At 42.8% G+C, this 14,120-nt stretch overlaps 1 protein-coding gene across 1 annotated transcript in view; it reads right to left on the bottom strand.

Moving 5' to 3' along the window:
- Nucleotides 1-14,120, bottom strand: part of CMYA5 (cardiomyopathy associated 5) — a 112,929-nt gene that overhangs the window by 76,195 nt on the left and 22,614 nt on the right. The window contains exons 4-6 of the mRNA XM_077462604.1: nt 12,340-12,435; nt 9,009-9,242; nt 105-127 (exon numbers count right to left, since the gene is read on the bottom strand). Of these exons, the coding sequence (XP_077318730.1) occupies nt 105-127; nt 9,009-9,242; nt 12,340-12,435 (353 nt within the window). The remainder of the gene's footprint in view (nt 1-104; nt 128-9,008; nt 9,243-12,339; nt 12,436-14,120) is intronic.

The following is a 14,120-nucleotide window of genomic DNA, read 5'->3' as shown; positions in this document are numbered from 1 at the left end:
TGCATTCTATTATATTGAAATCCATCTTAAAAACTTCAGTAAAAAAGTCAATCTACATTCCTGAACAAACAAGACCCATGCAGTACAAACACAAGGTGTTATACCTGCCATTGATGTCATTATGAGCCTAGAAAATAGAAAACAAAATGTCTATTATAGGTAACATGTCTGGAAGGGCTTTGTAGCGCAAAATTATAAAATAATGACTTGTGAATACAAAGAATTACATTGATTAGTATGTGGGATGCTGTAATGTTAACAAAACCATGCAAGCGCATCCACAGCATCTATGTTAGGCTAGAGGGTCCTGCTGTGCAACGTACAGCGGGTACATACTTGCACTGTGCAAGAGTTTACAAAACTCTTACAAAAAAAAAACAACAGTAAATAAAAAGGGATTTGAAAGATAAATTTCTTGCAAAAAAAACCTGCTATGAAGCAAATATGGGAGTCAGGGCCGAAACTGGGGGGGCGCCACATTGAGGGGAGCGCTGCTGACAGAATGGCATCGTCTGTACACACATGGCATTGTCTGTACACACACATACAGTTGATTACCGCCCCTTATCTCCCCCAAGGACTGCTAATTGTAGCAGAAAATGTGGGTAGGGGGTTGTAATCAAACTGTGTGTGTGTGTGTGTACAGTTCGATGCAATGCGAGAGCGATCCTGTCTCATGTGCTGGAGGAACGCTGTTCTGACAATAGATGGTGAAGGGGAGCCGGCGGGCAGCAGGAAGGTGAAAGGAGTCAGTGATATTAGATGGCATAACAAAGCACTGACTCCTTCACCACGAATAATGCAGTGTTTAGATAACCCTGCTGATAGCATCCATGTACATTACAGGCATCAGGTATCTAAAAGCTTTTTTTTTCCAAATAGTTTTTATTAATTTTGGCAAAGAAAAAAACATACATAACATACTCAAAAACAACACATCAGGGCATACAAACATAAATATACCATATAAATATAAATAGCGGACCTCCAGCTGTTGAAGAACTACAAGTCCCATGAGGCATAGCAGACTCTGACAGCCACAAGCATGACACCCAGAGGCAGAGGCATGATGGGACTTGTATTTTTGCAACAGTTGGAGGTCTACTATTTGCATATCCCTGCCATATAACAATTCAGGCACCTCCAAAGAAACTAAAAGCTGTAATTTTAGGGGGATTGGGGGTGGTCTCCTGGTGTAGTATGGGGGGGTAGGGGAGTCCACTCCACTCTCTCACCCCCCTTTCTCTCTCACCCACACCCTCTCTCTCACCCCCTCTCTCTCTTACATCCTCTCCCTCAACTTCTCTCACCTCCTCTCTCTCTTCTACATCCTCTCCCTCAACCTCTCTCATCTCCTCTCTCTCACTTACATCCTCTCCCTCACTGTGTCTCACCTCCTCTCTCTCTCTCTTACATCCTCTCTCACCCCCTCTCTCTCTTACATCCTCTCCCTCGTGTCTCTCACCTCCTCTCTCTCTCTGTCTCTTACATCCTCTACCTCACCCTCTCACCTCCTCTCTCTCTCTTACATCCTCTCCCTCACCCTCTCTCACCGCCTCTCTCTCTTACATCCTCTCCCTCACCCTCTCTCTCACTCTCTTCTCTCTCACCTCTCTCTCTCACCCCCCTCTCTCTTACATCCTCTCCCTCACCTGTCTCACCTCCTCTCTCTCTCTCTCTCTTACATCCTCTCCCTCACCCTCTAACCTCCTCTCTTTCTCTTACATCCTCTCCCTCACCCTCTCACCTCCTCTCTCTCTCTCTTACATCCTCACCCTCTCTCACCACCTCTCTCTCTTACATCCTCACCCTCTCTCACCGCCTCTCTCTCTTACATCCTCTCCCTCACCCTTTCTCTTACTATCTTCTCTTTCACCCGTTCTCACCTCTCTCTCACCCCCTCTCTCTATCTTACATCCTCTCCCTCGCCCCCTCTCACCCCTCTCTCTCTCTTTCTTAAATCCTCTCCCTTGCCCTCTCTCACCCCCCTCTCTCTCTTACATCCTCTCCCTTGCCCTCTCTCACCTTTCTCTCTGACCCCCTCTCTCTCAATCTCTCTTACTCCTCTCTCTCTCACCCCCCCTCTCTCTGTCTCTTACATTCTCTCCCTCACCCCCTCTCTCTTACATCCTTTCCCTCACCCTCTCTCTCAACCTCTCTCTCTCTCTCTCTCTCTCTCTCTTTTATATCCTCTCCCTCGCCCTCTCCCACCTCTCTTTCACCCTCTCTCTCAAACTCTTTTACTCCTCTCCTTCACTGCCCCTCTCTCTTACATCCTTTCCCTCGCCCTCTCTCTCTTACATCCGCTCCCTCTCTCACCCCTCTCTCACTTACCCCTCCCCCTCTCTATTACATCCTCTCCCTCACCCTCTCTCTCTCTCTTACATCCTTTCCCTCTCTCTCTCTCTCACATCCTCTCCCTCACCCTCTCTCTCTCTCTTACATCCTCTCCCTCTCTCTCTCTCTTACATCCTCTCCCTCTCTCTCTCTCTTACATCCTCTCCCTCATCCTCTCTCTCTCTCTCACCCCCTCTTACATCCTCTCCCCACCCTCTCTCTCGCTCCCCCCCTCTCTCTCTTACATCCTCTCCCTCACCGTCCCTCACCCTCTCTTTCACCTCCCTCTCACCCCCTCTCTCTTACACCTTCCCTCACCTTCCTTTCTTTCTCATCCCCTTTCTTTCTCTCTCACCTCCCCTCTGCCCCCTCGCCTCTTTCTTTCTTTAACCCCCCTCTCACGCAATCTCTCCCCCTCTCTCTCACCCCCCCTCTCTCTCTCTCTCACCCCCTTTCTCACCTCTTCCATGTTTTTTACAAAGTACTAAAATATTAACCTCCTTCTTTACCACTTTACTGCTACAGTGTGACCCGGCTGTGCAGAATCATGTGTATATACACAATTCTGCTTTTCTGGGTAATGTGCTGCACAGCACAAGCTGATCAGTGGATGCTGGACAATGGATGACTGGCAGAACCCGCTGATCAGCAAGGCGGAAGACAGGACAGAGCTCTGTCTATGTAAACAAAGCAGAGCTCTGTTCTGTCAGTGGGAAAATGCCAGTTTTTGTTTTCCCTACAAAAAAGGGAATAAAAACCGTCACATCCCCTAGTGAAAGCACAACACAGTGCACCCCTAAAAAACACTGGTTAGGCACACATTTAACACTTTGATCGCCCTAGATGTTTAACCCCTTCCCAGCCAGTGTCATTAGTACAGAGACAGTGCATAATTTTAGCACTGATCACTGCATTAGTGTCACTGGTTCCCACAAAGTGTCAATGTCAGATTGCCCGCCGTACTATTGCAGTCCCGCTATAAGTCGCTGATTGCCACCGCCATTACTAGTAAAAAAAATAAAAAATAAAAAATATCCCATAGTTTGTAGAAGCTATGACTTTTGCGCAAACCAATCAATATATGCTGATTGGCTTTTTTTTTTTACCAAAAAATATGTAGCAGAATACATATTGGCCTAAATTTATGAAGAAATTAGATTTTTGAAATCTTTTTGTTGGATACGTTTTATAGCACAAATAAAAAATATTGTTTTTTTTTGGTCTATTTTCATTTATAGTGCAAAAATAAAAAGCCCAGTGGTGATCAAACACCACCAAAAGAAAGCTCTATTTGTGGGAAAAAAGGTAAATTAAATTTGTGTACTGCGATACATGACTGCACAATTGTCAGTTAAAGTAACGCAGTATTTACGTATAGCAAAAAATGGCCTGGTCACGAAGGGGGGTAAGGCCAAGTGGTTAAAATGCTAGTCATGTTAGTACTTCATGTTCAATACATTCACACTCATTAAAAAAGAATCGCATAAATCAGGAAAGTTAGAGAGAAGTTAAAGGAGTTGTAAAGGTAAATATTTTTTCTATGCATTAAGGTGAAAAAACATCTGACAGTGCCGGTTCCCCCAGCCCCCCCGTTTTACTTACCTGACCCCTCGAAAGTCCCGCGCTCGCCCCGACATCCTCTTGGCCGCTGATTGGCTAGAGTGAATGGATTGAAAGCAGCGCAGCCATTGACTCGCGCTGCTGTCAATCACATCCAATGATGCGGCGCGCCAGGGGCGGGGCCGAGTGATACAGTGAGCGGCTATAGCCACCAGCTGCATCACGGGAGCGTTCCCGCAAGTGCTTCTCATCGTGCGAGGGAGCTCGCATGAATGCGGGGGGAAGTACTTGCGGGGGGAAGCCGAGACAGCCGCCGAGGGACCCCAGAAGACCAGGTTCGGGGCCACTCTGTGCAAAACGAGCTGCACAGTGGAGGTAAGTATAACATGTTATTTAAAAAAAAAAATTACTTTACAACCCCTTTAAGGTCCTTGTCTGACCACCTGTTCTGGGTCAGTTACTCATAGTACTGAAGCCAGAGGGTTATTTACATGTCAGGAACTAGCCTTTTCAGAAATGAAGGTCAGCAATGGCAGTCCCCATGTTCATTAGTGAAAAGGTTACTTTAAAGTGCACGTGCCCTACCCGGAAGAGCCGGATCACATATACATATATATATATATATATATATATATATATATATATATATATATATATATATATACGTGATCCAGCACAGAGCTGCCACCCTGTAACAGTAAAACTGCTATAGGACAGTCAGCAAGTGGTTAAAGTGTCACTAAACCCAGTCATGTATTTTGGTTTTGTGCTGTACTAGGCAAGACTAAAAATGAGCCTACCCCAGCCGCTTTAAAATTACGCATGCCTGTGCAGAGGTGACAAACTACCTACATTTTACTATCCATAGGCGTAGCTTTACAGGTTACCACTTTGAATTTACAGAGGAATTCTGGTGCTAGAATTACTGCCCATGATCTGATGTTCATGGGGATACCTCACATGTGTGGGACGATCGCTTTTTGCGTGCGTGTGGGACCAACACACGTGTTCACCTTTGCGTGCAGGTATGGAAGGACGGGGGAACTTTACTCTTTTTTTTATTATTATTATTAATTTATTTTATTTATACCCTAGGCCTGGGCTGTGTTGACTTAAGCCAAGACGCAGTGCTGACTGAACCTACATCATTAAAAACAATCAATAATACTGCATTACATGCTGTTCTTACTAGGGCTGTGTGACAGACCTAGCCAGGACAGAGGCTTTTGGGGTGGACTGAATGCTAGCCTCTTGCAAACCAATCATGGGCCCTGGCATTTGGGGGAATGGTGTTATTAGAGAGCTGTATGCCTGGGGACCCTTGAGGTGGTGTTAGTTTGGATTCAGGTCCATATCCCCCCAAGAGACACAGACTCTGGGAACCCTGTATTTACCATATTACAAATAGTGACTGATTCATACTGTTGGGACACATACTGTTAGATGCTCATGTCATGAACTCCAGCCACCTATCTGTTGTCTTCTATAATTTAAATGAGTCTAGTCTGGCTTGCTACAGCTTCTAAGAGTCTTTCACCCATTGTTGTTTGTTCTAATTAACCTTGCTATTGTGTGAAGGAGTTCTGTGTTGATAATGTTGACTGTGTCTTCTGAGCTAAAAGAGATAGCAAGTCTGTCCTAAAGGTCATGTCTCTTAGTCACTTAGGCTGTCTAAAGCAGTGGTCATCAACCCTGTCCTCAGGGCCCACTAACAGGCCAGGTTTGCAAGATAACTGAAATACATCACAGGTGATATAATTTGCTGCTCAGTGATTGCAGTATTCTAGTCTGCATCTCCCGAAGGTAATACATAAAACCTGGCCTGTTAGTGGGCCCTGAGGACAGGGTTGATGACCACTAGTCTAAAGGATTAGATAATTAGCTCATGTTAATTAGGTTTCTGGTTACAGTTTGTCATCTTGCTGTATATATTTGTGTAAAAATCTCAAATAAAAGGTTATTCCTGATGTACTCCAAGATTGGTGTGGTCTGATGTTTTACCCTACACTGAGCTACGACTGGTGAATGGGAAAGCTAAGGGGTCTTGGATTGTGTGGTACCGGACAAAGGAAGCATTTCTTGAGTACGGGGTCTGTCACAGGTTGAAACAACTAACTGACATAATAATGAACACTATTTTCATAATTAGTGATTATTAGTCAGCCAGTTAATTGGCATGCATACAGAATGCATTATTTGTATGTATATCAGAAAATACAGTGCAACACACATACAGCTCAGTACACCTTCCATACATGTCAGAAGGTGTCTGAGAACTTGTGAATGTGAATGTGTGAGAAGGAATGCCTCATGGGACATGTAGTCCTGGGCAGGAGAAGGAAGTGAATGAGTCTAAATATAAATACTTTGCAGCTTGCTATAGGGGCAACTCAGCAGGCAGTTGGACCCGAAAAGAGGAGAATCAGGGCTGCTCTGTGCAAACCCATTACACAGAGCAGGCAAGTATGACAAGTTTGTTGTTTAAATAAAAAAATCCAATGTTTACAATTACTTTAAGGGCTCTGTGCAGTGAACATCAGCTTCTGAACCCAGGGAAGCTGGAGGCTGATAGACTGCAGGTAATATAATGAATTACAATTACAATTTAAAGCAAAAGTTTACCAGTATTGTGTATTATATTTAAAATTATTGTATTCATACAAAAAGTGTTCAGCTTTTTGTACTACTTTAAAGAGGAGCTTCAGTCTCCCCCCAAAAAAAATTAAAGTCAGCAGCTGCAAATACTATAGCCCCTAACTTTTATTATAAGGACACTTACTTGTCCAGGGATCCAGCGCTGTCCTCATCTGAGCATTCTTCAATGAGCTTCGGGTCCAGGCACCGGCAACTTAACTAAGGGAAACTGGCATTGAAACATTGTAGCTTCACAGCCGGCTTAACACTGCACATGTGCGAGTCGTGCTGAGCTTTGTGAATGGTCCCACAGTCTTCAATAGTTGCAGACCTAGTTCATACTCACTCAGTCACTATGAGATTAATTTTCTGTATTCTGCAAAAAACCTGGTTGATCCTGCTGCTTGCTATCTCCACCTACTGTTCATATCCCCAATTCAGCTAGGGATTTTGCAGATGTGGTGACAACTCTGCACATGCCCAGTTTTCAGTGAGTTTCTATGCTGAGCATTGCTCATCACATCTGAGCAGCCCATGTGACTATAGAGTCACACATGTTGGTGTATACACAATAGTATATGGCAGACCACTCATTCCCTCCTCCTCCATGCCCACAAACCAGCTAGACCCAATGGTGATGGGAGGGATATTACATGTAGATTAATGGAGACTTCGCATCCCTCTTATTGTAAGACATGGGCTGAAGGGGCGTGACACAGCTGGTGAATGGCAGAAATCTGCCCACACCATAATATTTCCACAAAATAATTAAGATTTGATTTCAAAGATATATTTGTATGACAATTTAAAACAGTTCATTGATATTGTTCATTTATTTTTACTCTGTATTCCAAAGGGCGTTTAATTTTATTTTGAACATGTAACCAGCAGCAGAGAACTAGAAGCTCCTCCTGGTTTTGTTTCCCTGGGGACAGGCTGGGAAAGATCTGGGTCAAGTGACAGCTGTATATCAATTTTTTTTTAAATTAAATTATTTACAGTACCATCATCCACATACAGAAATAGAGGGGACAATGTAAATTAAACAGTGTGTGTTTCCTATAACTTTAAATTTCTCATACTCAACAGTAAGCCCTTGTACACACGGTCGGACAATCTGACAACCAAATCCGTTGGATTTAGTCCGACGGATTTTGTCAGACGGATTTTGTTCGAAACTGTTGCATACACACGGTCGGACAAAGTTGTCGGAAAATCCGATCATTCAGAACGTGATGACGTTATTTCATTACGACGGGACTACGTTCAGGCTAGTAGCAAATAGCTTTGGTCTAGGAATTTGATCTGAGCATGCGTGGCACTTTGTCCGAACGGAATTCTCTACACATGATCGGACAAAGTCCGATCGGATCATGTTGTCGGAAAATTTTATAGCCCAGCTGGAAAACTTGGTCCGTCGGACCGTGTGTACAAGGGCTAAGACATTTGCAATTGGTTATTTTATTGTACCCTCAGTTTAGATCATTTATTTTACATGTAAATTCAGTTGGAATTTAAGTCTGGGCTTATGATGAACTTTTATGATCCAAAAGTACGTGACATGGGAAAATGCAATAGTAAATAGTAGTGTAGTTATCCTGGCTATGCAGTGTGACAAGAAAGAGTGAATATCAAGAGCAACTGAACATAGCCCAATATATTGGCAGGTAAAACAATTCACATGTATTTTTCAAATTGTGTTTTTTACTTCCTTGGCTGTAGTTCTCCTTTTTGAAACAAATGATTTTTACAGCAAGGTCTGGAAGGTGAACATTCTAAGATTTTAGCACTAAAGTGGCCAAGTCAGTGTTATTCTGCTGCCTTCTGTTCTCTGTGATTGGAATACAATGTACTATTACTGATAGCAAGGATAACAACGTATGTGGTCACTGGTCAGTGATTGACAGATATGGAGAAAAGAGTACAAACAGGCGAAACACTGTTATGTCTGATTATGTTTTTAATTAGCAGTCTACTGATGGGTTTTGCTTGCACAAGCCTTTAAAAACTCTAAGCCCTTGTACACACAGTCGGACATTCTGAAAACAAAATCCTTCGGATTTTGTCCGTCGGATTTTGTCCAAAACTGGTGTTGCATACACACGGTCGGACAAAGTTGTCGGAAAATCCGATCGTTCGTAACGTGATGACGTTCGTTCATTGTGACGGGACTACGTTGTGGCAAGTAGCCAATAGTTTTGGTCTCGTAATTTGATCTGAGCATGCGTGGCACTTTGTCAGATCGGAATTCTGTACAAACGATAGGACAAAGTCCCATCGGACCATGTTGTCGGAAAATTTTATAGCCCAGCTCTAAAACTTTGTCAGTCGGATATTCTGACGGAAACAGTCCAATGGAGCCCACACACGGTCGGATTATCCGACAACGCGGTCCGATCTGACATTTTCCGGCGGAATGTCCGACCGTGTGTACAAGGGCTAATAAGGAAAACCACAAACACATTTGTAAGACTTACCACCAGAAAAGCAATAGCATCCAGTTCATCTAGGTCCTTGGCTGCTTTCTCCAGGACTTCTTTTGCTGTATCCACATTTTGCTGGAAACTGACCATTTGGTCATATAAATAATCCATCTTCATCTTCTTCACTTCCTGAAAGCTCTCCCTCTTTTCCTTGTGCTGGGCAATCACTTTTTCTATCATCTTTTCATTCTGTTCTGCCAAACTCTTCTCACCTTCTGTATAGTTTTTCTATAAAGATAGTTCAAAATGTCACTGATAATACGCATAGTCCCCTAATCCGCCCAGAAACATAAGGGTATCTCTTCACTTTAGACCAACATTCTCCAAAGGTGACCAAAGACAAAAATTAGCATCATTGGAAAGACTTGATTAGCAACATGTTCATGGCCGTGTGTGGCCGTGGACCACACTGCTGGCCAACAGATCTCAGAAAAAACATCAGTTAGAATATCTTTTTATATTGCTTTTCTTTCCAATATGATAAGCTGGTGCCACAGTTGTCTGCTGTAGACTCCCTACAAATTGGACTACTTGGAAATCATATTATGCCCAAGCATTTATTTGACATCTCTTTGACTTTTGTTCTTATTACCTTTTTTTACTACCTGTTCTTTTTTGCCCCCAAAGCATGTCAACTTCTTTTTACTTCATCTCCATGAAAATAATTTATTTTGGAATTCTGTCACTTTCATAATACTCAGCTGGTGTTCTGTGACCTCTTTCTATAGATCCTTGATGTGAGGGACCCCCAATATGAAGCTACTAACTTTCTCCTAATTCTCTTAATGTCTCCAGCATCAATAAACAAAAATGACTTTAAGCACCATTATCCATCTTAATCCAGTGCCATCATATATGCCCATGGCATCATCAAAAGGGAAGCTTAAGGAACTAGTAAAATATTATCTAAAAATGTTTAAACCAGGAATCGTTTTTTAGGGCCACTGCATGGTCACTAGGCTCCTATGATGTCAGTAAAATCAGCAACCTGAATATAAGAGTGATTGCTGAAGAGTTACATAGTTAGCCTGGTTGAACAAAGACACAAGCCCATCTAGTTCAACGATAAAAGGGAAAAAAATTTACAATCCCATATACGCTATCCTATACCCACAGTTGATCTAGAGGAAGGCAAGAAAAAAAAAACAGCAAAGAATGCTACAATTCACTCCGGCAGGGGAAACATTTCTTACTGATACCCCGAGAGACTATCAGATATTCCCTGGATCAACTTTATCTATAAATATTAGTATCCAGTTATATTATGTACATTAAAGAAATAATCCAGGCCTTTTTAAAGCAATTTACTAAACTGGACAGAACCAGATCTTGAGGGAGTCTATTCCACATTTTCAAAGCTCTTACTGTAAAGAAGCCTTTCTGTATTTGGGGATAAATCTCTTTTCCTCCTGACGTGCCCCCTTGTCTCCTGTGATGACCTTAACATGAATAACTCAACACCAAGTTCCCTATATGGACCCCTTTTGTATTTATACATGTTGACCATATCCCCCCTCCCCCCTTAATCTCCTCTTCTCAAAAGAGAATAAATTCAGTTCCTGTAATCTTTCATCATAGTTGAGCTTCTCCATGCCTCTTATCAGTTTGGTTGCTCTTCTCTGCTCTTTCTCCAGTTCCCCGATATCCTTTCTGAGAACTCGTGCCCAAAACTGAACTGCATATTCCAGATGAGATCTTACTAATGATTTGTACAGGGGCACAATTATATCTCTCTCTCTCTCTCTCTCTGCAGTCCATATCTCTCTTAATACAAGAAATTACTTTGGAACACTTTGGAAACCGCTGCTTGTTACTGCATGCTATTATTGAGCTTATGATCTACCAGATCACTCAGATCCTTCTCAGATATGTATTCCCCCCAGTTGTACTTCCCCTAGTATGTATGATGCATGCATATTCTTAACCCCCAACATTAAACCTCATTTGCCACACAGTTGCTCAGTTAAACAGTGCATTGAGGTTGGCGTATAAGTTGGAGACATCCTGAACGACGTTATTCCACTGCATAGCTTGGTGTCATCTGCAAAGACTGAAATTGTACTTTTAATTCCAGACCCTATATCATTTATAAATATATTAAAAGTAAGGGTCCCAGCACTGAACCTTGGGGCACACCACTAACAATCCAAAACAATTCAGAGTAAGAATCATTAACCACTATCTAAATATGGTCTTTTAGCCAGATTTCTAGCAATTTACAAACTGATTTTTCCAAGCCTGTAGACTTTACCTGACACATTAGTCGTGTGTGGGAAACTGTATGAAACACTTTTGCAAAATCCAAGTGTACTATGTCCACAGCCACCCCTCTGTCTAAGGTTTTACTTACCTCCAGTGGCAGCCCGTCAATACAGGGCACAGTGGTGCCTCCTCCCTAATCCATGCATCCGGCCCCCTAATCTATATATGGGGCACCTGACGCATGGATTCCAATGTTTTTAATTTTTTTTATTTTCTTTTAGAAGCATATTATTAGAGCCAGGGGCTCTAATAAGCTTAAAAAAAAGGTTGGGCTCGGGGCACAGAGCATTGTGCTTCAAGCCCACCCAGTTGTGTGACAATAGTGAAATAATATTCGCTATTGTCTTTCTGATTCGTCTCCCAGTCAATCAGGAAGGGGGTCCTGATAATTGTCACCCAATTGGCTGAGAGGAGAAGCGATCCTATTGGCCGCAGAGGAGGGAGGAGATGCAGGGGAAGCTGCTGTGAAGCACCAGGAGGTGGAGACGCCGCCCGGAGGAAGCATTGCCCGTGACCTAGATGGGGTAGGTGCGGCGCTGGTGGCTGACTGACCAGCGGGGGGTTACATGTGACCAGACGACTGGCTGGGGGGGGTGGTCGGGTGGATTGTTTGCTGCCCCACCAAAAAAAATATACCACCAGCTGCCACTGCTTACCTCCTCATAAAAATAAATCAGATTTGTCTGACAACTTCTGTCTTTCATGAAAAATATTATTATTTTCCAGCAAGAACTCATCTATGTGGTCTTCTATTAAACTTTTCAGTATTTTCCCAGTTATAGAAGTTAAACTAACAGGTCTATAGTTACATGGTAAAAACTTTGATCCCTCTTAAATATAGGTGAGACCCAAGATCTATAGATATAGTAATATACGGCACTGGAGTTGAAAGCTCCTCTCAACCATTCATTGTGAATAAAAAGAGAAGAGATGAATTTATCAGCTTGTTTGTGCTCCTTCTCTTTCTTATTTCCATCAGTTCAGGATACTTTTGCAGATGCAGCTTTACTTTTCACAGCTACATTTGTTCCAATATAAATATGTCAAATGATCAGACACTTACTTCAACTTCATTAAACAACGCCTCCACCCGGGGAACAAATTCTTCCGTTTTCAAGGAGCTTTCTTGCAGCTTCTCTAGCAGTTTCTCCAAATTACTCTGGAAGCATAAAATATGTTGGTTTTTCATATAAATGTGTATATTTTAACTTTTTCTTTAACCAACTGCGTATGCACATATGAATGTGAGGCAACCTTTGCAATGTGCTCAATTCCTAGCACAGCCTATTCATGTACTGCATGGTTCACTTTGTGCCATAATGGAGTTTATGTACTGAAGGGACAGAGCATGTTCACTTTGCAAATTTGTAAATTTCCATCTAACTTTCTGAATGAAGTGAAAAATTCACTTTGCAAAGCATACCCAATCATTTGCAAGGAAACGTTTAAAAGATTTTTGCCTGCACTGGTTGGATGATTGAAGTTAGTGCAGCTTCAACTCATGTCTCTATTGTGGAAAAGATGTCATGTCTCTATTGTTGAAAAGCTTTAAGCTTGCAATTAACACAAAAAATGGCAACTTCACCATTAATTTGTAAAATTAAAACTTTTTTATTGGTTTTGAGAGAGTGGGTTGCAACCCCTTTCAGGATTTTTCTTGTTGTATGCATCCCCTTTAGGTAGAGTTATGCCGCGTACACACGACCGGACTTTTCAACATCAAAGGTCCGACGGAACAATTCCAGCAGACCATTCGATCGTGTGTGGGCTGCAGCGGACTTTTGATTTGCAAAAATCCGACAGACTTTAGAAATGGAACATGTTTCAAATTTTTTCACCGGAACTCCGCCAGACCCAGTTCCTACCGAGAAATCCGTGTGTATGCTAGTCTGACGGACAAAAACCGACGCAAGGGCACCTATTGGCTACTGGCTATGAACTTCCTTATTCTAGTCCGGTCGTACGTCATCACGTTCGAATCCGTCGGACTTTGGTGTGATTGTGTGTGGCCAAATCCGTTCATTCGGAAAGTCCATCAGAACTCTGTCAGAACTCCGTCAGAACTCCGTCGAAAGTCTGTCGGACCTAGTCCCTCGAAAAGTCTGGTCGTGTGTACGCGGCATTACTCTCTTTTTTTAAATGTTGCCACCAGAACGGCAATAGAGAAGGAATATCCCAATGTTCAGGTGACAACTGTCCAAGAGGGGAATTACCTCACTTTGGAGAACTTTCCTCTCATTTCCAGTCATGTCTATAAAACAGGAATCAAAGGGAAATCTCTCAAATGGGACAAAAATGACAAATGAAAAAAAACTGACAAGGCTTTTACCATTAACCATTCTATCCAGAATGAAACCAAAAAAAAGTTTGACTTTAAATACAATTCCATACCGACAGAATAATTAATCAGTCTTGTTGTGTGTGAGAAACCGCAAAAAGGCTTTGCTGGATGTGTTCTGGGAATACCTTTTCTTCATGACAAACGGGTAAGTAGTGAAAACATTTTCACCGGTCAGATTCTGCTGTAAGCCAATGTCGACAATCCGCCAGACTATGACGGGAGTCCGCCGGACTTTTGAAATGAACAGACTTGCCCGCACACAGAGTAAAGTCCGTTCATTTTGAACGTGGCTCCAGGTAGACGGAACTAGTGAAGGAAGTCAATGTCGCCTCCTCCATCGGCGAGATTGACATCTCACGAGCCCTGTCACCTGGTATGGATTTAAAGGGGAAACCCTACGCCGAAAAAACAGAGTGGGGGTCCCCTCAAAGTTCATAGCAGACCCTTATCCGAGCACGCAGCCCGGCCGGTCAGGAAAGGTGGTGGGGACGAGCGAGCTCCCC

Source organism: Lithobates pipiens, unplaced genomic scaffold, assembly GCF_037356315.1.
Source record: "Lithobates pipiens isolate NorthernLeopardFrog02 unplaced genomic scaffold, aLitPip1_a1.2 Scaffold_3, whole genome shotgun sequence".
Taxonomy (NCBI): domain Eukaryota; kingdom Metazoa; phylum Chordata; class Amphibia; order Anura; family Ranidae; genus Lithobates; species Lithobates pipiens.
Note: the sequence above shows the minus strand (reverse complement) of the source record. Positions and strands in the feature narration are given on the sequence as shown.